The sequence below is a fragment of the Lontra canadensis genome, unplaced genomic scaffold (assembly GCF_010015895.1).
Source record: "Lontra canadensis isolate GAN:19392208 unplaced genomic scaffold, GSC_riverotter_1.0 scaffold109, whole genome shotgun sequence".
Lineage (NCBI taxonomy): Eukaryota > Metazoa > Chordata > Mammalia > Carnivora > Mustelidae > Lontra > Lontra canadensis.
In genome coordinates this window covers 3480946-3503715 of record NW_022631103.1, presented here as the reverse complement: position 1 = coordinate 3503715, position 22770 = coordinate 3480946, and the positions used below count along the sequence as shown (strand labels likewise).

Genomic DNA, 22770 nt, shown 5'->3' with positions numbered 1-22770 from the left:
CATTTTCACGGCTAGCTGTATGTTGGGGAAAGAGAAACACCCAGAAATTTTGCAGGGTCTGAAAGGATCTCATTAGCCAGAAACCCAAAGTGTTATCATGGTCCCTCTGTAATTACGGGGGTCACGTGGTAAGCAGAGTCCTGGATGATATCCAGCTTTTGACGAGTCCATGGGAGCACAGACCCATCCACTGGTCTTTCCTCAGTCCCTGAGTGTATTATTGGGATGATATATTGAGAGCAAGCTCCACATTAGGTCCTTGGCCTTGAGTACTCATGTTGGGGAAGACCAAGGAAAGCCACTAAAACTGTCCCTTCCCTACCAAAGATGAGCTAATAAAGCAAAACCAATATTTTACCCAAGGGGATAGGAGGAGAATGGTAGAGATTAATGCCACCATTAAAGATCTAAAGGAGGGGTGCCTGGGTGGCTCAGTGGGTTAAAGCCTCTGCCTTCAGTGATCCCAGGGTCCTGGGATTGGGCCCTGCATTGGGCTCTCTGCTTGGCAGGGGCCCTGCTTCCCCCACCCCCCCGCCTGCCTCTCCGCCTACTTGTGATCTCTGTCTGTCAAATAAATAAATAAAATCTTAGAAAAAAAAATACCTAAAGTATACAGAGTAGTTGTCCTGTCATTTAATTTAATTTAATTTAATTTGTCATTTAATCTCCATTTAATTTGCCAGTCTGGCCGCTTCAGAAACCAGGAGAACAGTTTATTGACTGTGGACTTAAGCATGTAGTTGACCTGATGATAGTCACTGCGCCATCTTGGTGATCTGTCATAACACAGTCCAAAAGGATCTGAACCACCTGGACATCGCAGAGAGCCCCACCCCATCTGTTACACTGATAGCAGCGTGCTCCTCAGGCATGCTGAGCAGGAGATAGCTAGCACATTGCAACCCTTGGTCAGACACATGCCTTTCAGAAAAGCCCATGAAGATTCAGGGACCTGCCACTTCCGTTTTCAGGGAATCAGTGATCAGGGATCTGCCAGGATAGTTCCTTCAAAGTAAAAGCAAATTAGAAAACACAAATAAGCAAGGCTAAAGAAAATAGTGCCTATAATCTTTAAAACCTTATAATCCTCTAAAGGTGTCCTCAGTGTTTTAGGATGTTTTTCATCGTGCGCAGAATATCAATCTAACAAATACAGAATCATACCACTATCTGATACCGTGTTTATTTCCTTGTTCGTTTGCTCACTGCCTAGATCTCCTCACTGTGTATACAAGCTCCATGAAAGTCACGTCCTTCTCTTGTTCACTGCTGCACCCCTGGCACCTAGAACACACTTGGTGCTGGGTAAGTATTTTTTGGTGGCATAAACCAGACATACTAGACGCATTGTTTTGTAGCTAGTTATTTTCAACGAACTTCCAGCTGCTTCAGGTTGTACTTCATTTTTCTTAAAATGTGTCGTTCCGGAAGTCATGTGAAGTCACGTGAAGCAGAGAGCTCTCACTCCAGAGACTACTTTCATCATTGCAACTTCAAAACCAAGAAACCTTAGTCTTTCGGCAGCCCTCGAGTCTCTTTCCCTTTGGCCGGCCCTGCCGTAGACTCTTGAGCCGTCACAGCCTTGCCTGGATCATTCTTTAGAGGTCCCAAACCAGGTTCCAAGGACACGAGGGAAGACCTGACCGGCAAACAGCCTAGCCCGCAACCACGTCCCTCCTCCGGCCACGCGGGGGCGTCAGAGCGCCTCCCGGGGCTCCCGGTCAGTGGCCCGCTAGGGGGACTACTCTGCGGGTGTGGGCGGAGCAAAAGGCGCCCCGGCCCGGACAGGGGGCAGGAAGTGAGGAGGCGGGGCTTCTGCGATGGGGTAGGCGCTTGCGCAAAGGTCCGGTCGGCGGAGTCTTCGTTTTTCGCCACTGCTAGGGTCTGTCCTGGTGGGGACGCGTTTGCCCTTCTTTTACGAGTTGGGCCGGGCCCAGGGGGCGGGGGCAGAGTGGTCGAGCTGGGGTGGAAGGACTTCGAGGTGGAAGGACTTCGGAGCGGGGGCGGGATGAGGGGCGGGGCTCGTGAGCACCGAAGGGAAGGTTGGGGTGGCGGAGCCTGGGGGGCAGGGAAGAAGGGGCGTCTGGGCGGGAGTGGGGAGGGCCGGCGTCTGCGGTCGGGGGAGAGGGGCGAGTGGAAGAGAGGTACGGGAGAGTCCCTCCTCGGCCGTCTCTCCCCTCCCGGCGTGAAGTGCAGGGACCCCAGGATGCCCAGCCAGCCGGGGAAGTGCAAGTCGGCAGGTGGATGTGGTTTCCGGAAAGAGAACCCGGCCTCTCCCCTCAGCCTTTCCTTCTCTTCAGCGGCTGTCTGTCTGTCTGTCTGTTTAAAGTAGTATAATTAACGCAGCCCGGCGTGCCTCACACGGACGCCTTCCCCTGTGGAAAACCGCTTCTAGCCGCCTGAAGCAGCCCGGGAGGCAATCCCTCTCTTACCTCCTCCTTCTGAAAGCCGAGAGCATAAAAGTTTTCCTGCCTAAGCCCCGCCACGAAGAACGGAACATTTCCTGTCGAAACAGTGCCCCGGAGTTGTGATAATTCCTTCATGAAGTCGTCTACGGATGCTGCTCTTTACACTCTTTAAAGAATGTCACTTGCCTGCGTAAAGAGGAGCAACGGTGTTGTTGCGCTCTGCGGTCCTCAGTGAGAAACTTGAGTCCGGGGCGATGAGAATAGCTCATGGGGAACTCAGGGACTGACGGGCTCTAGTGACTGCAGCCAGTGCTGTGTAACCCTCGAGAAAGTGATGTGGGTCTCTCTCCATCCTCTCAGGCGTGGGGGCGAAGGGGTGCAGCCTGGCATTTGGAAGCTTAAGAACCAAGTCTGTTGCCTTCCAATTTATTGATTTTTTAAAAAGTCTTCCATCATGGGTGTACTTTGCTTGAATGATTATTTTAAAGTACACGTCCTATTTTTGCCAATCTGACAGCTGTTTCCATAGAAACCAGAGAAGAAATAGTCATTTTCAGCAGAGTTGTTAAAACTGTCTTCCAGGCTTCGGCTGCGAGTGCCAGTGAGTGCTGTCCTTGCTCGTTCGGAGATGGTACTTGAAGAATTAAGGATCTGAAATGTTCTTAGAGGCTAACAATCCAACTTGTGTGATTTTTCTCACATCATTAATTTAGTAATCTTAGAAGTTTGCCAGCTATGTTAGTTGACCAGCTACGGTTCTTTGAAGAGGAAGTGTCAACCCTGATTCTTTCTAAGGCTCTGTGTAGTCTAGTGTTGGCTCTTTGAAAACATATAAATAGATTTCTTCCCCAGTCCTTTACCCTTTCTTAAGGATAAACGAGGGATTGCAAAATATCAGGCACTATTTCTGTTCTAAATGACACTTGACTGTCAGTGAAACAGATGATAATGTTTCTAGTTATGTTCATGTAATGTTTGGGGCTTTTGCTTATACCTTCTGTGTCAAAATTTTTTAAAGATTTCACACAAGACATGAGAGATGAGAGGGAGTTTGCTTGCAGTAGTCACAGAGCTAAGCAGTGTCATAGATGTGCATAGAAATAGAGACGCGAGCTTTTCTGAAGGGTATAAGTAAATCAGTGGGTCTAGAGCTTAGGAATGGGGGAGGGAGAGCTGGGGTAAGATGCCTGGAGAAACAGTGGGAGGTGGTGTTATGAGCGGCTTGGTCTTCTATATAGAGGAGTTTATGGAAGCCCATGGAAACCACTGGAAATTACAAAAGTAGTTGCCTTTATTGGTTTTGGGGCTTATAAGAGTAACAGTACATCCTGTAAAAATTTAAACAGCACAGAAATACATGAGATGAAAATACTAAATCCTTTACATCCACCATTCTGCCACTCAAAATAACCATAATGAATAGTTTGCTGTGTTTTGCTTTAGATTTATTTATATCTATATATACTAGCATATTTCAGCATTGCTATTTTTGTAAGTTGGGCAGAGATTTTTGTTTGCTTTATTTTCTGTGGTATCTCAAAAATCCAGAATGGCATGTGGTATGGCATGTAGGAGGCACTCATTAAATATTTAATGAATGAATAACATCATTCAGAGATCAAAACCTGAATGGGGTCTAGTGTAGGTTTGTTGGGCCGAGGTGGTTAAAAACGTTTTTGTTTGTTTGTTTTTTAAGTTCTTTGCCAGCATTTTAAAACTGATAACTTTTTCACATTAAGCTTGAATTTCTGACTTTTCTTGAAAATACTGAACTGTGGTAACACTAAGCTCAAGTTCCTTTACACTTGTTGCATCTTCTTTAGATGGACATGAACCTGCATTTACTTAAGTATGACTTTGCCTGGACCCTACAGACTTGCGCTATTGAGTGCAGTAGCCACTCGTCACCTATGGCCATTTTGTTTCAAATGAACTAAAGTTGAGTTCATTAAGAATTCTGTTCCTCAGTCACACCAGCCACATTTTGAGTGCTCAGTAGCAATAGGTAGGAGCTACCATATTGAACAACGCAGATACATTTCTATCATTGCAGAAATTTCTGTCGTCCTGCGCTGGTTTACACATCTGAATTTGCCATTCCTGATCTACAGAATTTTTGCAAGTAGCATTTGTTGTTATTTTTAAGAATTTTTAAGATTTGTGTCTCTTTTTGCCATTACACAGATCTCCAATTTTTAAAAAATGGCTGGATAGTACTTAACAGTGTAGGACTTTATGTGAGTTGTGGGAGTAGGATTCTGTTGTCTGATTCGCATTTTAGAAAGATTGCTTAGCTCTAGTTTGGGGGGTGTGATGAGCTGGAGGGGTAGGAGTTGGTGGTTTAATAGGCAGAGAGAGTGGAGGGTATATAGTAATCCACAATTTAAGGCCACAGAGCCCAGGAAAGTGTAGATTGAGAGATTAAGGAGGAAGAATTGACATGACTGATTTCATGTGGATCTTTTGTATGGTAAAGTCACTGCAGAGATTACCCAGAACTGATTATCTGGAACTGATTCAGTGTTGAAAATTGGGAGTTTGGCTTTACAAAGTCTAGAAGGAACCCTTAGCTAATTCTAATAAGCAGCATGTATAATGTCAAAATGTTATCAGCTTGTATATGAAAGGTGTAACTTATACCGTGTAACTTCTTAAATCAGAGATCACTTATTTACAAGATACAGAAACTCTTTGAAGAGAGGGAATTGTTTTTGGAAGAAAATAAAAGCTCATGAAGCTCAGTTAAATTTAGAAGTACAGTGGGCTCTTGGGAGCAGGATGGTTTGAATCTTGCCCCACCCCCCCACCTTTTTTTCTTCCTGAGACTTCACGATCTTTTCCTTTCCTCACATTGATTCCATTATCCTTTCTGTTGATCTCTTTCTTTTGTAAAGGCTTTTGTTTGCAGTTCTTGCTTGCAAATTGCTTTGTGTTGCCATAGCACCAACTATAACTCAGTTTATACATGCCTTTACTCCTTTGCCTGATACTGCCTCACCAAAAGTCTTTTCTGTGTCACATATCCACTCCTGGTTCTGTGGCCAGTGGCAGGGGCCACTGGGAAAGGTTGAAAGTCCGGCCCTGTCCCTTAAGTTGAGGCTGTAGGATGCCATTATAAAGGGAGTGTGGTCGGGCAAGTGTCTGAAGCTTATTTCCTATAGTAAAGGATCTAAGAATGTGGGTTTGTGTTGTTTTTGCAGTTTGACTTCTAGCAGATTTTTAAACCTTAAGTATATTTTCCCATTTGAAACAATTTTTTTCTCCATCTTTCCATATGGCATAAAAAAGAAGAGTTGCCTTGAACTCTTCTGCTACTCATGGATTTCCGTTCTTTTTTAAAAATTCATTTAATGCGTGACACTTAATGAGGAACTATATCTTAATATCCCTTAATAGTCTTGTTTAGATACATTTTCCCCATCAACTCCATAACATCCATGAAGGCAGGGACTGGATTTTATGCTGCATCTGTAACTCACAAACTACCTAGCTGATGAAGAACCTTACTAGCTACTCAAATACTAATTTTGAAATGATTTTTAAGCCTCAGTTATTTTACTACATTCAGCCTCGTTCCAAAAAAAAAAAAAAAAAAACAAACCTGGAAAGTGTCTTGTTAATAACATCAGATTATTATGTATCAAGTCTGGACTCTGATTTAAAATGGATAGTGATACCAAAAGGTTTACTTGGAATTGATGTTTACTTAGCATGCCCTTTATTCAAATGATATGTTAATAATTCAAGGTTGGAATATATAAAGTATATACAAATTTTGAGTGACTTTCAAATAGCTTGATATATAGGTAATGTGGCTTATTAAAACTGATGTTCTGAAGCATCTTTCTAGATAATATTGTATTAGTCTAGTTTGAGTTAGATTTACATATTTTCCTCCAACCTTTATTGTGAAGATTTTGAAGCAGAAAAGTTGAAAAAAATTTTAATGAACACATCTATAAACATGACTTAGATACGATTGTTAATATTTTACTGCATTGGCTTTATGTCGCACGCACGTGTGTGTGTGTGTGAGTGTTTTCGTTATATAATTTGAAATGATGAATTTTATTCATCATAAAGAGCTACTTCAGTGAGTACTCAGTCAGGTATAAGATATTCACCTACATAACCACATCATTATCATCTAATAAGCAGTACTTACCTAAAATAACCTAAAAGCAAATCCATGTGTAAATTCCCCCAGAGTCCCAGTTATCTCCTAAAGCTGTTTTTTTTTCTTTCAAACTAACTTCTAATCAGAGTTCACACATTGCATTTTATTGTTGTCTCTTTTTAGTATCTTTTGAAAAATAGTTCAATTGATATGTAATTAATATAAAATAAATCGTACATATTTAAGCTTGTAGTATAGGTTTTGGCATGTGTGTAAAGCTGTGAAACTAACACCACAGTAAAAATAGTGAACATATTTGTTATCTCCAAAACTTTATAATCTCTTTCCTGATTTTTACCTTCCCATCCTTAGGCAATCATTGATCTCTTTGAAATATAAATTATTTTGCATTTTCTACAGTTTATATTATAGACCCGGAATCATAGAATATGCACTTTTTTGGAGGATGTAGGGTCTGGCTTCTATCACTTGATAGTATATAGAGATAAAATTGTTTTTGTATATTGCTTTTGTATCCTGCCCCCTAACTAAATTTATTATGATATCTTTGGATTCTTTCTTAAATTTATTTTATTTTTTTTAAAGATTTTATTTATTTATTTATTTGACAGAGATCAAAAGTAGGCAGATAGGCAGGCAGAGAGAGGAAGGGAAGCAGGCTCCCTGCTGAGCAGAGAGCCCAATGTGGGGCTGGATCCCAGGACCCTAGGATCATGACCTGAGCATCATTACCTGAGCCAAAGGCAGAGGCTTCAACCCACTGAGCCACCCAGGCGCCCCATCTTTGGATTTTAAAAATAGATGATCATGTTATGTAGGCATTAAGGCCATTTAGCTTATATGTTGCTTGTCTGTGTGCCATTTATTTAATTAGACATTTATTCATTCTATTGTGTTGACTAGGATCTCTAGTACAATATTGAATTTAAGTGGTAAGAGTGAGCATCCTTGACTCAGTACTGATCTTAGGAGGAAAGTATAGTCTTTCTCCAATAACTACGCTGTTGGTTATAGTTTTCTATAGGTGTTGTAGTTTACGGAGAGATTTTTTTTTGTTGTTGTTTTTTATCAGGGTTGGATGTGGAATTTTATCAAATGCTTTTTCTAGGGCACCCTGGTGGCTCAGTCAGTTGAGTGACTGCCTTCAGCTCAGGTCATGATCCTGGGGTCCTGGGGTCAAGTGCTGCATTGTGCTCCTTGCTCAGCGGGCAGCCTACTTCTCTCTCTGCTTGTGGCTCCCTCTGCTTGTGCTCTCTTGCTCTCTCCCTCTGACAAATAAATAAATAAAATCTTTAAAAAAATGCTTTTTCTTTATTGAGATGATCAGGTAGTGTTTCTTTTTCAATAAATAGGGTGGATTACATTGCTTTATGAATTTTTATTCAAACTTACATTCCTGGGACACATCTCAGCTGGTTATGAAGTAGTCTTTTTATATATTGTTGAATTCGATTTTCTAAAATGTTGTTTTGTATCTATGTTCATGAGAGATATTACTCTATAGTCTTGTAATTTTTTTCTGGCTTTAGTATCACAGTAATGCAGATTTTATGGAATAAAATATAAACTATTAATTTCTTTTCAATTTGCTGGAAGAGTTTAAATAGAATTTTTTTAATTCTTTCTTAAATGTTTGGTAGAATTGCCCAGTGAAGATATTTGGGCTGGGAGCTTTCTTTGCAGGAAGGTTTTTAACTACAAGTTCAATTTAAAAAAATAAATATAAGGCTTTTCAGATATATCCATTTCTTTCTGAATTAGCTTTGGTAGTTTGTGTTTGTCAGGGAATTGGTCCATTTTATCAAAGGTGTGAAATTTAATTTTTTCTCTTCCACTCGTTTTAAGAAATTTGATTAGGATATGTCTTTAAGTAAGTTTCCTTTGGTTTACTATGTGTTTGGCTTTTTAAATTTCTTAGATTTGTGGGTTTACAGTTTTCATGAAATTTGGAAAATGTTGGCCATTATTTTTCCAAGTTTTTCTTTTTCTCTTTCTTCCTTCCTTCCTTCCTTCCTTCCTTCCTCGCTTCCTCCCTCCCTCCCTCCTTTTTTCTATCTATCTATCTATCTACTACCAGCCTTCCCCTCTTTCCAGGGACTCCAGTTATACATATATTAGGCCACTTGACTTATCCTATATCTTCCTGATGCTCTGTGCCTATTTTTTCCCCCCTTGGTTTTTTATTTTGGTTTTCTTGGTCCCTATTGATATGTCAAGTTCACAAGTTTTTATTTCATTGTTACAATATCTAATCTGCTGTTAGTGTCATCCAGTGTAATTTTCATTGAAGGCATTGTACTTTTCTTGTCTCGATGTTCTTTGTAGGTCTTTTTAAAAAAACATATTCCATGTCTCTACATAACGTTCTCAGATTTTCCTTTAAGTTCCTAAACACATAGGATATAGTTGTAATAACTACTTTAATATCCTTAATCAATTAGTGCTGTCGCTCATGTTATTTGGGACTGAGTTTTTATTTTTCCTAATTATGGTTCACATATCCTGCATCTTGGCTGCTGGTAATTTTTAATTATGAATTTTACCTTATTAGTGGTAGATATTTTTATATTCTTTTAACTGTTTTTAAGCTTTTTTCCAGAATGTGGTTAAGTTCCTTAAAAACAGTTTGATCTTTTTTAGTCTTGCTTTTAATCTTGGTTGGGTATGGCTAGTGTTGCTTTTAATCTTGGTTGGGTACGCCAGAGTAGCTTTTAGCCTAGGACTAATTTTTCTCTAGTGGGGCAAAACTCTTCTGAGTACTCTACCCAATGGCCCGTGAATTCAGAGGTTTTCCACTTTGAAGGGTAGAAATAGGCACTCTTGTCTGCCTTCCTCGGGCCCTGAATATTGCTCCTCTAATCCTGTCAAGTGATTCTTTCTCATCTTTAGGGACTTTCTTCACATGAATGCCCTGTTTAGAACTCAATTGAGGGCACCAAGCAGATTTCCCTGCCAATCACCTCTGGAATTCTTTCTCTGCACAGTTGTGTCTTCTCTTGTACTCTGCTCTGCAGGGTCTCATTTCTGTGGCCTACGTGAACTCCCAACTTCATCTCTCCAATTTAGGAACATTGTTGGGCTGTGCTAGGTTTCCCCTGTCTACATAGTGGCCTGGAAATTCTCTAGGTAAGAAGCTGGGGCAACTGTAGGGCTCATCATATTTGTTTTCCATCTATCAGGGATCACTGGTCTTCATTGCCTGATGTCCAGTGTGTTGAAACCATTGTTTTATTTATTCTGTTTTTTCATTTGTTTTCAGTGGGAGGATAAGTCTAGTTCATCTTATTCCATCTTGACCCCAGTCAGTAGTATGAGGATTTTATTTGAAAGGATCAGATTGTATTTTAAAAAATACATTTTTAAACTTAGATTTTACTATTCCATTACATGCTTTTCCCTTTACTTACTGCCAGTTACTAAACCTACTGTTATTTTAATTCATTTCTTATTCCCCAATAATTTAACTGTTAAAATAAAAAGATTTCCCCCAGCTGAAACTAAAAAATGAAAAGGAGAAAAAAAATACAAATTTCTAAGGATGTGTTGTAGAGGGGAAAAAAAAAGTGAGTAAAAGCTGTTTGGTTTGTATTGCATGGGCGTGGTGGTAGAAACCCAAGGTAATTCAGTCTGAAATATGTCAGGAGAAGAACAATTGACACACCTATTTCTTAAGAGTTATGTTCCCAGTTTTGTAAATACATATTTTCCAGAGATATTTTTAACTTACTTGTGTGTGTGTGTGTGTTCCAGATAATCAAGGAGAAGAAAGATGAACTTAATCTATGGACTGCAATCTGCTACTAGAAACTGTGTTTTCTTCCGATTTCATTTGCTGGCCCACTGGAGAAAATGTAACACACGAGCTGTAACCTCACCAGACTGTCATCAAGTACAAATTAATCATATAGTTAATAAGTATCAGGGTCTGGGAGTAAATCAGTATGATAGGTTGACTTTTCTGCCTGAAAATTTTTCTTTCTCTAAGACCTTCAGTAATGAAAGACCAGGATGCCTCTTGAGCACGAGATGTAAGGAAATTGGGATGGTTACCCCAAAACGTACTGTGTGGAATGACTCTTTATCAAGACAACTACAGATAAAAGAAGTTACAGGAGTTCCTGCTCTTTCACTATTGCATCCTCTAAACTGTCTTCATGAAAGAGACATCAGGAGTTTTCACACTTCTCCTCAGTGTCAAGCTGCTCCGGTTCCTCTCTTGTTGATAATTCTCAAGCCAGTGCAGAAACTATTTGCAATCATTGTAGGCAGGTAAAAAAACTTAAAAAAAAAAACAACAACTTTTATATTACAATGTATTTATCAAACTGTACTTTTAATTAGATTTCCCACCCATATTTAGCTCAAAATTCAGTTTCTAAACAGATGGTTCTACCCAGTTTTGTTAAGTATGATTTAGTAATTTTGAAATGATTTACTGCATATTTTTTTTTATGATTTTATTTATTTATTTACTTGGGAGAGAGAGAGACAGACAGACAGACAGAAGGGGGAGAGGCAGAGGGAAAGGATGAGAATCCTAAGTAAACTTTGCGTTGAGCATGGAGCCTGAGATCTCTGAGCTTTACAGTCCTGAGATCATGACCTGAGCTGAAATCAAGAGTTGAATGCTTAACCAACTGAGCCACCCAGGTGCCCAAATTTACTGCATATTATAGTATAAAAATATGATCTTTAAAAAATTATCTTATATAGATGCTTTTTAAAAGATCTTATGTTTGTGATTATAAGAATGAGAAATGTTGGTTACAGCTTGTAATAAGAGCAGTACTTAGAAACATATGTGTTTAGTTTACAGAATCTGAGGCAGTGGGTCATGAAACTGAAGAACTTTACTTATTTAAGAATGGGCTCATTCCTAGCCAGGTTAATGCTTAACTAGCATTTATTTTTTCTCTTTTATTTTTCTAGGCAATATTTTTCTCTTCTATTTCCAACACATCTTTGTTATTTTCTCTTGGGTAGTCCTTCATAATAATTATGTTTTTACAGTTAATAGTACCTTATATTTAATTTAGACCTCCCCCATAAATAATCTTGTTTTGTCTTATTTGCCCCATTTATTAAAGAAAGGTAAAGTCAAACATTGTCTCCTCATAAAGCTTTCTGACATTTGATGATTGTGAAGGCCCTTCTAGCCCTCCTACTCCCATACTAACTAAATCAATTTTCTTTCTATCAGAAATTGAAAACTTCTATTCTCTTAATATATTGTGTTGCTTATGATTTGACATTGGCACCTAGAAAGAAATACAGCTGTGGTAGCTCTTGATGTAAGTAACGGCTGTCAGAGAAAACCAGAGCTAGACAATAGTTAAAGCAGTAAATACAGATTTTATGCGGGACTTTTGCAGTAGGGGAAGAGAGACCTAAGTATAGAACCAGAGTTAATTTTGAATACAGCATGGGCAAGAGGGAATTTATAGAGTTAATTTTGAATACAGCATGGGCAAGTGGGAATTTATAGCCAAGGAGCAGGGTGAGGTTTGGTGGATGGAAAATTGCTAAGACGAATCATTAGGAATAAGGGGGAATTCTCTATAACATCCCCCTACCAAGCTTCTTGCCGAAGACAGGTAAGGGTGATCAGATATCACTTGGGGGCTGGTGAATGATGATAAACCTAATCAGATACTGAGGGTGATCAGATATGGAGGATGGGGGATTCTGATTTAGCAGGACTCTTGCTGAAACTGGACAATGGAGAGAGAAATACAGAAGTCCAAAGGTGAGGCCTTGTTGAAAAAAGCCTGAGTAGATTCTGGTGGAAGAGAGAATCTTTGTCACAGCTCAGCCCAGGTTCTTAGGCCAATGGCTCTTTATTGTCCTTTTTAATCATTATTTTTAACTTTTTGTTTTTGTTACTATTATAACAACTTAACATTTTCTTTTAAGCTGTGTTTTCATAATTTTAAGCAAAAAATAATAAGTCTTATAAAGTTTAAGTTGGAAATGAGTCTGGCCTAAGTTTCTTCAGGTTGAAACACTTTGAGGCATTTTAGGTGTGTCACTTAATAAAATTAAGATAACTTGAAGTTATTTGATAAGATGAATTGTGTCAAGAGAATAATGTATTTATCTTAAATTTTTGTTATGATTTCACAGATGAACTTACGAGGGAAAATTTTGCCCCGGTGTTGGAAACATTGCTTATCAAAATGTCTGTGAACCCCAGTAAACAACAGAGAGTATTGTTGCCTGGTAGAAAGTAGACCTCCTCCTGTGTTAACCATACGGTCTCTCATTTCTTTATTTATAGTGTTTAAGCCCTTATTACTTATCCTTTGTCATGTTCTTGAGGGGATAGTGTACTTTTTTCTGGTGAGCAATACTTACATCTAAAATCAATCCTGAGGTAGTTTCCCTTATACCTTGCTGAAGTACTGGCAGATAGTACTAGTGCCAGAAGTCTCATGAGCAGTGGGGAGGATCATGGTTAAAGGAACAGGTTATTGTTACCATAATCTACTCAGATGTTTATGGGGGCAGTTCATCCCTACTCAGTGGTTAAGTGCTCAGATTCGGGGATCACATTGTCTTCCTTGCCTAGTTTTCCCTTATCACTTCTGCAACCTTGGGCAAGTTGCTTCACTTCTCTCTCTGTCTCAGTTTTCTCTTGTCTAATGGGGTTATTGTGAAGGTTAAATTAGATGACATATGTGTAACAATTTGAATAGTGATTTGCATGTGGTAAACAGTCAATAAAAGTTAATTAATGGAAGTTGTGTAAAATAGATACTCAGTGTTCACCTTTAAAATAACTGAAGAATAAAATGTGTGTAATGAACATTAGGATTTTTAACTATAGTTCTATATAACTGATTACTTGTTTATCATTTAACTAAGAATTTTATAAATTGAAAAAAACTCATCTATACAGAGAAATATATCAGAAAAATTCAAGTGTTTGAAGACATAAAATCCCAGCATAAGATTAAGTTTTGGATATATGCTGATACTCTTCTCAGGACTTTGAATTTTCCTTTTACTCTAGGGGCATAAGGAAATGGTGGCAGGCACTTCCTCCTAACAAGAAGGAACTATTTAAAGAAAGTTTAAGAAAGAATAAATGGAAGTTACTCCTATGTTTCAGTAGTTTTGGATTGCTCTTTGTAGTGTTTTATTTTACTCACCTGGAAGTGAGTCCTGTCACGGGAAGGAGGAAGCTACTATTATTGGGGAAAGAACATTTCAGACTTTTATCAGAACTGGAATATGAAGTAGTAAGTATTAAGAATTGTTTGTAATTAGATTGCTTAATATAATACTCAAAGCAGGAAAGTTTCTTCAGATGAAAGATGCACTACTTTTTAATGTTGATCTTTGATAGAAAATTAGCATTTTCCCAAAAGGCCCCCAACTTTTTGTACTTAGTATTCCTACTGCCTACGTTGCTTTTCTTCTCATTCACCCAGCTAACTCCTGCTCATCACATGTCACCCTAAATGTCACTTTCTCAGGAAAGCCTCCCTTGATTATCCAGGCTGGGTTACGTAGGTTGGCTACTTTAGGCTCTAGGGGGTATCCTTCATACAGACTAAATTATGAATGAGCACATTTGTATTTGTGTCCAGTGCTTGGCTCTATTGTGGTCCAGTCTCCTACTTTTGTTTTCTCTTTGCATACTGTACTGTTCCCTTAAATCACATATCATGAGGGTAACATAATAATTATTTGCATAATTATTTGTTTGCTGATCTGTCTCCTTTGTTAGCCTAAGCTCTGTGGGAACACAGACCCTGTCTGTTTCCTCATTTTTATCTTAAGTACTAGCACAGTGTACAAAGTAGTGCTTAGTATACTTGTATTTTAGATAAGTAGGTATGTAATAGAATTTTGTACCTTGAAAGTAATGTAGAATAGGATTTTTTTCTAAAATATCATTTCTGGCAATTTATTATATTTTTTGAATGCAAAATAAAGTTGGAATTCAGAAGCCTTAACTCCTTCGCAAGTATGAGGTAAGTTAAGCATTTTATACCACTAGAGAGTTTCTTGAGGACAGATCCTCTTTTTCCCAGTTCTTAGCACACATATATAGCATGTACTCAGTATTTTTTGAATTAAAGTCTCATAGTCTCACTTGACAGTTTTGGCATGGCTGAATCTTTGTGGCTTTTTATTTCAGTGAAGCTTCTGAGTTTGTTGGTGGAAGGTTACCATTAAAAAAGAAATAATGTTTTTTCACTAAAAAGGTTGTTCCTAGTAAAGATAAGATGCATCTCTTCTAGTAGAACTTAGAGGTGTTTCTTAGGATAGTCTTACCTGAAGCAAGTTTGAGGAAAATGTTCTGGAAAGATTGAGGCAGGCCTAGTGTTAAATTAGTATGTCTTCTACCATTCATATCACTTAGACGCTTTAAAAAATTATGTGTTCATATATATCCTTTTTTTCCTACAAATGTAATAACCTGCTTGATATAAAAATTGAAGCACATGTTCTTATAGAGATATTATAAAGTGCTGTTATTAGGTATAATTTTGCTTGTTTTGTCTACTTCAGAAGTATAATAGTATTTTTTGTTGTTTCAGTTTACAGTGGTGACTTGTGCTTTCTAAAAATGCTATTCTAAAGACTATTTAGATTCTAGTGCTATAAAAACATCTATTTTTAATACATCTCAGGGAAGGTTATAAACTTTTTGCTCCATATGTGAAAGAAGTTGTTACACATTTTGTGGAAATTAAAGTAATATTTTCAGAACACCTTTAATTTTCCTACACTTGAAAGGGTTTCTCATGAATATAGCTTCAGAAAAGTGTCTTCATATGGTGGCTACTCTTACTCAACATAGTGTAGAGAAAATGACATGCCTATTCTAAAATTTCAGAAATTTCCTTTGATTCTGTGTGAATAAACCTTTAAAATTAATGAAATGTCCTTTTTTTTAGTAGAAGTTTTTTTTTCATTAAGTATAGGCTGTTCTCTTCAGTAGGTTATGAAAGTAATTTTGTTTTATATTTCCTTACGTGAAATCTTTGTCCCCTAGGCAATGTTTTGTTTTCCAAAATATTTAGGAAAAGTAGAAATCATATTTAAGCATTTTATTTGTTTACAGGCTAATAGAAAAAAGTTTTATTTCAACCAATTTATATGAAAAATCTTAGTTATTTGAATTCATTCCATTTGTGAGAAATCACATTGTCTTTGCCTGAATAATTCAGATTTAAGGATCTGAGTGTTTAGTATATGTAGATTTTTACATAATTAAAAATTAAAATGTTCAACAATAAGTAGCCATATAACTTTTCGTGAAGCAGTATAAACATTTTGTAGTAGAGCTACAACTCTCTTAAGATAAAGATGACTTTTTAATCTTTCAGTGGATGGACGAATTTAAAAATGATATGCTCACTGAGAAGGATGCCCGATACCTAATGGTTAAGGAGGTGGTTAATCATTTGATTGAATGCAATAAAGATATTCCAGGGGTCTCTGAGATCAATTGGATTATTCATGTGGTTGATTCCCCAGATGTAAATGCCTTCGTGCTTCCAGTAAGTGAAAGTTCTCACACCTAATGTTTAATTGTTCAATTTAATGTCCTTGTTTTTTTAAGGTGTCCACTTGCTTACATTGTTTTCTTTATGGTGCAGAATGGACAAGTGTTTATCTTCACCGGGCTTTTAAATAGTGTGACTGATATCCATCAACTTTCCTTCCTTCTGGGCCATGAAATAGCACACGCAGTACTTGGGCATGCTGTAAGTACCTAGAATGAATATTCAGTTCTTACAATTCCGCTTTAAAGTTAGCAAGTTAAATCTTTTAAAACCGACTTTTCAGTTTTCTTTTTCTTTACAAGATAGAATTTTAATCTTTAGTAATTGACTTATTCTGTTACCTGAAAAAATATGATTGGGTAATTGTGAGAATTTTTATGGTCTTTAGTATTTGATACCTGAATAAATATGATTGGGTAATTGTGAGAATTTTTATGGTCTTTAGTATTCGATACCTGAATAATTAGTATTTCTCTTAAGTAGTATTGTTATCACCTGTCTCTTTTGCTAAAAAGTAATTATTCTCAACCTCTAATTACTTCAAATTAGATTTTAAACTTTCCATAATTATTAACATACTTGTAATCTGTTCAGAAAATTAACTATATGAAAGTGATATTACTATTTAAGTGGGTAAATCAGTTTTCTTACTTTTTTATTCATTCTCAGAGGATTGCTTGGAGCATCTCTGAAAATCTCTGGATTGATATGCCATATATAATTAATGCAGAGTAATAATAATGATATCTTGCCATTTTATAGTTTGCTGAGCTTTTAAATACATACCTTCTCAATTATAATTTTAATAACAGTCTCATTAAGTATGTACTTAATATCTCTATAATTCTGTATGAGGAAACTCATGTTTAAAAAGACTGTAAGTAACATGAGTAATGAGGCCAACTGACAGATTGGGATTTTAACCCAGTTCTTGTGTTTGTAAATCCAACACTGCTTCCTTTTACCATAGTTACCTGATTATTGGTAGAGCTTATTTAAATGGATCATAGAATTAAGGTTGATTTATATTCCTGTGAATCCACATCTGTTTGACTTGGTATGAGTCCAAAAAACCCAATATATTTATTTACTCATATATTTATTTTTATTCGTTAAAAATAAACGTGTCTCTTTTGTCCACATTAATTAGAAAGACATATATTTCCTAATTGAAAACAAGAAGATAAATAGTAAAAGAATCGTGAAATGCTATGTTGGAAATGCAAGTAACACTAATTTTAAGTGGAGATGATAATGTTACTAATCTCTCTAAAAGTCATCTCAAATTCTGTCTATTCCTTAAAGTATTAATAAATTGAGGTTGGCCACAGTTGTGTTTTTTTGAAGAACAAATAGTAATTATCTCCGTCATTTCTTTTGAGTTATGGAAAAATAGAAAAAACATTTTCCATGAACAGATATGTATAAGAATAAATCTAAACAATCAAAATAGATTGTCTTTCAAGAAAGGGCTTCATACCTCTCAATTAATATTGGTCATTTTTAGCATTTAAGAGATGTTCATATTCTGTGCCTTTACCTTTCTGGCCTCTAGTTCAGTGCCTCATTCAGCATATTGTTGTCATCTCGGTCAGGACAGGAATGCTAATTAGATAAGATACAAAAAGAAAATACCAGTCTTAAAAATTGAAAAAAGCTATTAATATTTTTTGTAGAGGTCTTACACATTATCAGCAGTGTATTTTCTCTTTTAGCAGTCTCCATTTTGATTTCATATAGCCTTTAATGTTTTCTTTCTTCTACAAATACATATTTAAAAAATTTTTTTAGTTTTCTAAAACTCTCTAATAGCAATTATATTCTTTAATAATTAATAACAAGGATGTTCTCTTCAGTAATGACTTTATCATTTGTAGTTTTATTCTTTTGTGCTAAAGTAATTCCATAATTGTTTTTCATGATACACCGTTCATATAATAAAGCAAAGAATGCTTTGTGAGGGTAGATTATATCATTAAGAGAAGTGTTCTAAGTGATTATGTTTAGTTGTCAGCCTTGTTTCATACATTCAAGTAATGATTCCTATACAGTCAATATCAGCATTACATTAACATTTATTAATCAGCTTTAGTAGGGAATGATAAACAATCCAGTGTGTTAAACTTGCATTTAGAAATTACTACTCAAAACAGCTATTTTAAGTAAAATTGGTTACTGTTCTAAATAAATATAAAACTTCATAGAACTCTGTTTCCTAGTGAGAAATACCAGAGTGATAAAATTGCAAACTTGCATAGATGAATCATACCTCATATATTAGGTCATAAAGTCCAAAAGACTTTTATTTGAAATAAATTTCCAATATTTTTCTGAATTTTCTGTGTTTTAACTATTTCATATGTTAGGTAGTATTTAGTCTGTTCAAAGGTATAAGCGTAATGAGCACATTTGGTTGCTTTAAAAGGTAACGAGTATATTAGAAACTAAAACTTCCTGGGTTTGTCCTTTTACTAATAGCTCTGTGAATTTTGGCAACTCTGTTAACTTTTCCCCATCTTAGTTTCTTTATAAAATAGGGTAATTTTACCTATTTCACAAGATTATTATGCTTGTTAATAAAAGAAGCATACATTCTTATATATCTATATAAGAATATACATTCATATCCATGAACTTGTCATTGTGTCTAAATGATCTTATGTGGCTCGGTAAATGAATGAATGAATGTACATACACATAAGCAAGTATGTAAGCAAGGGAGGGAATGAATTAATGCACATAGAAGAAGAAGAATATGCAATTTTAGTTGGTGAAGGTCAGTTAAAATGTAAATTATTTAATGTAATTACACTTGATGAACTAGAAAATACAGGTATATACTGTCTTTTTATTTTTTGGTGTATATTCTTAATTTATTAAAAGTAATTTTCATTATTTTGATTATTCTCAGGCAGAAAAGGCTAGCTTGGTTCATTTATTGGATTTCCTAGGTCTGATTTTTCTCACAATGATTTGGGCCATTTGCCCTCGAGATAGTTTGGCACTTTTGGGCCAGTGGATACAGTCTAAACTGCAGGAGGTAAGTGTGAGACAGTAAGTTGAATTTGTGATGGCCTGTGATGAGGATATTTTAAGTATTACTATAAAGTAACAGATACCAGAGATATACCAGAGATGTTTTGACATACCATGAAATACAGCTACTAAATTTTAGTGTCTAAGTTTTCTCATTTTTAGGAGATATTCTTCTTCTTCTTCTTCTTTTTTTTTTTTTTAAGATTGATTTATTCCAGAGAAAGAGCACACGCAGACATGCACACACACACACACACAGGCATCAGCAGGGTGAGGGGTCAGAAAGAAAGAGAGAGAGAGAGGCAGATTCCCCACAGAGTGTAGAGCCAGCGGGGTTCGACCTTACTACCCATGAAACCATGACCTATCGGAGATCAAGAGTCGGAGGCTTTAGCCAACTGAACCACCCAGGCGTCCCTTTAGGGGATATTCTTTTTTTTTTTTTTTTTTTTTAATTTTATTTTTTATAAACATATTTTTTTTTTAGGGGATATTCTTAATAATGAGCATTCCAATTAGAAGATACTATATCTCTTAAATGATGGGGGATAGATGTGTTACAAGGGCTTAGCAACTTTTGGCTAATACAATACTGTGTTTGTGTGTGTTGGGGGGTACATAATTATTGGTCTAAAGGAGAGAAAACCTGGTCACAAATCCTTTCCTTTCTTCTATCACTTTACCTTCAGACTTTTCAGTTTTGTCTCTCATAGTGACTGTGGTGTACTTACTATGACTCTCCCTTTCCCCAGATATTTGCATTCTGATGGGAAACTGTTAAAACATGTAAATTTTTATGGGCACAGTGTTGCTAAAGCTGCTTTACCACCCTTGTCTCCTTACTCCCAGTTAAATTAAAATTACCTGGAAAATACTGAAAGGATAATCTTTTTTTTTTTTTTAAAGATTTTATTTATTTATTTGACAGACAGAGATCACAAGTAGGCAGAGAGGCAGGCAGGGGGGTGGGGAAGCAGGCTCCCTGCTGAGCAGAGAGCCTGATGCGGGGCTCCATCCCAGGACCCTGAGACCATGACTTGAGCTGAAGGCAGAGGCTTAACCCACTGAGCCACCTAGGCGCCCCTGAAAGGATAATCTTATTAGGTGTTTGTTAACTTTTATTTTAGTACTTATGTATGTTGATAATCCTTGTAAAATTTATTGGGGTCCTCATTTTGTTCAGAACACTTCACTACTGAAAGTAGTTCTTGCAATCTTGATAATTGCTTTGTTAACTATGATTAATTATTTTATTTTACATCTTTTTTTCATATATTTTCTCTTGTCCTGGGAGGTTTGGTTATTCAGGAACAATCTGTTATTTGTTTATTTAATGATTTGTGGAGGACCCATCATTGTGCCATCTGGGTGTTGTTTAAATCTAATATGTAAAATGAGACAAAATGCTTTTGAAATTGGATAACTAAGTCTTGTATTCAGTGTTACTGTATCGTCTGGCTGCATGTCTATTGAAATAAAGGTTCTTAAAAGGAAAAAAGAATTGTAATTACTTAGGTTATAGGGTTTCATATTTAGAATTTTATTTCTTTTATTGATATGCTGGGAAGTCAAAGGAATTAATGTGGTTTTCCCCTCATTTATCAGTACATAGCTTTTTTCTGTAATGTACTCTGAAGATTTTGTCATAAGAAAGATAACTTGTAGCTGTTTCTCCCTTGAAATACTTCATGAATCGGGCTACTTCATATAATTCTTTAATAATTAAACTAAAAATAAAGTAGGGATTACTTCTTTTTGAGCTCTTTTTCCCTAAATCAAGACTCCCCCAGTAATTTTGGTGATGAGGAAAAGTTTCTCTAGAAAGCTTTGCTCCTTATGATTGGAGAGCCGGAGGGGATGTGGATAGTGAAGTCAAAAAGGAGGGGGAATTGCTGACATTCATTTGTCAGAGAAAAGAAGAAACAGGAGTCTTCACATAACCATTGGGGAGTCATATTTTTGTAATTTTAAAAGATTTAGGTATAATATAGTAGCCCACATAGAGTGCTACCAGGTAGGGTTTTAGAAGCTATTAGTGACAAGATTTATTGGTTACTTACCATATGTTAGGTACGAGGATAAACACTAGATTAATTATGTATGGGGTTAAGAACACTAGCTGTGAGCAGATGGACCTATATTTGAATTTAGGCTCTGTTAGACCTAAATTCTATAGAACCTAGGCAGATTACTTCACCAATTATAGGTCTCAGTTTCTTCATCTGTAAATTGGCATATTAATGGCTAATTCAGAGCACTATTGTGGGTTTAATGATGCATTTTGTTTTATTTTATTTTTATTTTTTTGAAGATTTTATTTATTTATTTGACAGACAGAGATCACAAGTAGGCGGAGAGGCAGGCAGAGAGAGGGCAGGAAGCAGGCTCCCTGCTGAGCAGAGAGCCCGATGTGGGGATCCATCCCAGTACCTTGGGATCATGACCTGAGCCCAAGGCAGAGGCTTTAACGCATTGAGCCACCCAGGCGCCCCTAATGATGCATTTTAAAGTAGGATCCCTCAATCTAAGCCCGTTGACATTTTGGACTAGATAATTCTTTGTTGTGGGGAATTGTCCCATGCATTGTGGGATGTTTAGTCTCTAAACATCTACTCTGAACATCCAACCTCTACCCACTAGATACCAGTAGTACTTTCACCCACATCTGCCCTCCCCCACAGTTGTGACAATCAAAAATGTCTCCAGGGGTGCCTGGGTGGTTCAGTTAAGTGTCTGACTCTTGATCCTTATTGGTTTAGGTCATGATCTCTCGGCACAGGTCATGATCTCAGGGTCATGAGATTGAGCCCCACATCAGGCTCGTGCTGAGTGTAGAGCCTGCTTAAGATTCTGTCTTTCCCTCTGTCCCTAAACCACTTGTGTGCACTCTCTCTCTCTTAAAAAAAAAAAAAAAAAAAAAAAAAAAGAAGTCTCCAAACATTTCCAAATGTCCCTGGGGGACAAAATCATATCCAGTTGAGAACCAGTGATTATAAAGCATTTAGTGTAGTACCCAGTACAAAGTAAGGACTCGTTAAATAGGCGCTGCTATTATTATTTTCTCAATTTATCCTGTCTGCAACCCTAGGAGGTTGGTGCTGTTGCTACTCCATTTTACATATGATGCTGCTGGGCCTAGAGAGGTTAAACAATTAGCCAGGGGTTCACAGTTAGTAAATGTCAGCATTTGGACTTGAGTGTAAGTTTCTGTCCTTTAAAGCCCATGTTTTTAACCAGTTATGCTATCAGTAGACTTGATGGACCCCTGCAGACTGCTCATTGAGAGTGATGACATGATACAATACAGTTAAGCAGCCTAAAAAAGACAGGATTGAGAAGGAAGAAAGACATATCTAGTAGTCCATGTACTATGGATTATATTGATTATATTATTTCTAGACATCACTGACATGTAGCTACCTCTGAAAAAGTGTTCCTCTATTGATAACTGTGTTCTCAAAAGACCTGCCTATTGATCCATCGCATACAAATTTTAGTACTTACTGAAAATTAGAATTTAACTGGAAAGCATTCACATAAATACAAGTAATTAGGAAAGTTAAAATTATGATATCTATTTGTATTTTTTTATTGAAGTTGAAAGAAAATTTCATTTCCCTAACTAATCAATACTTAGCAGAGAAAGATAGCATTAAGATAATTTATC

At 36.8% G+C, this 22770-nt stretch overlaps 1 protein-coding gene across 4 annotated transcripts in view; it reads left to right on the top strand.

Moving 5' to 3' along the window:
- The first annotated feature begins 1836 nt into the window (after positions 1–1836).
- Positions 1837–22770, top strand: part of OMA1 (OMA1 zinc metallopeptidase) — a 95998-nt gene continuing 75064 nt past the window's right edge. For 3 of the 4 annotated variants that reach the window (XM_032839723.1, XM_032839720.1, XM_032839722.1), the window contains exons 1-6: positions 1837–1882; positions 10297–10815; positions 13559–13787; positions 15888–16061; positions 16161–16268; positions 18979–19107. In XM_032839723.1, coding sequence (XP_032695614.1) covers positions 10316–10815; positions 13559–13787; positions 15888–16061; positions 16161–16268; positions 18979–19107 — 1140 coding nt within the window. In that variant the 5' untranslated portion in view covers positions 1837–1882; positions 10297–10315. Of the gene's footprint in view, positions 1883–2853; positions 3010–10296; positions 10816–13558; positions 13788–15887; positions 16062–16160; positions 16269–18978; positions 19108–22770 lie in introns of those variants that run through there. The other variant, XM_032839721.1, reaches the window with a different exon arrangement.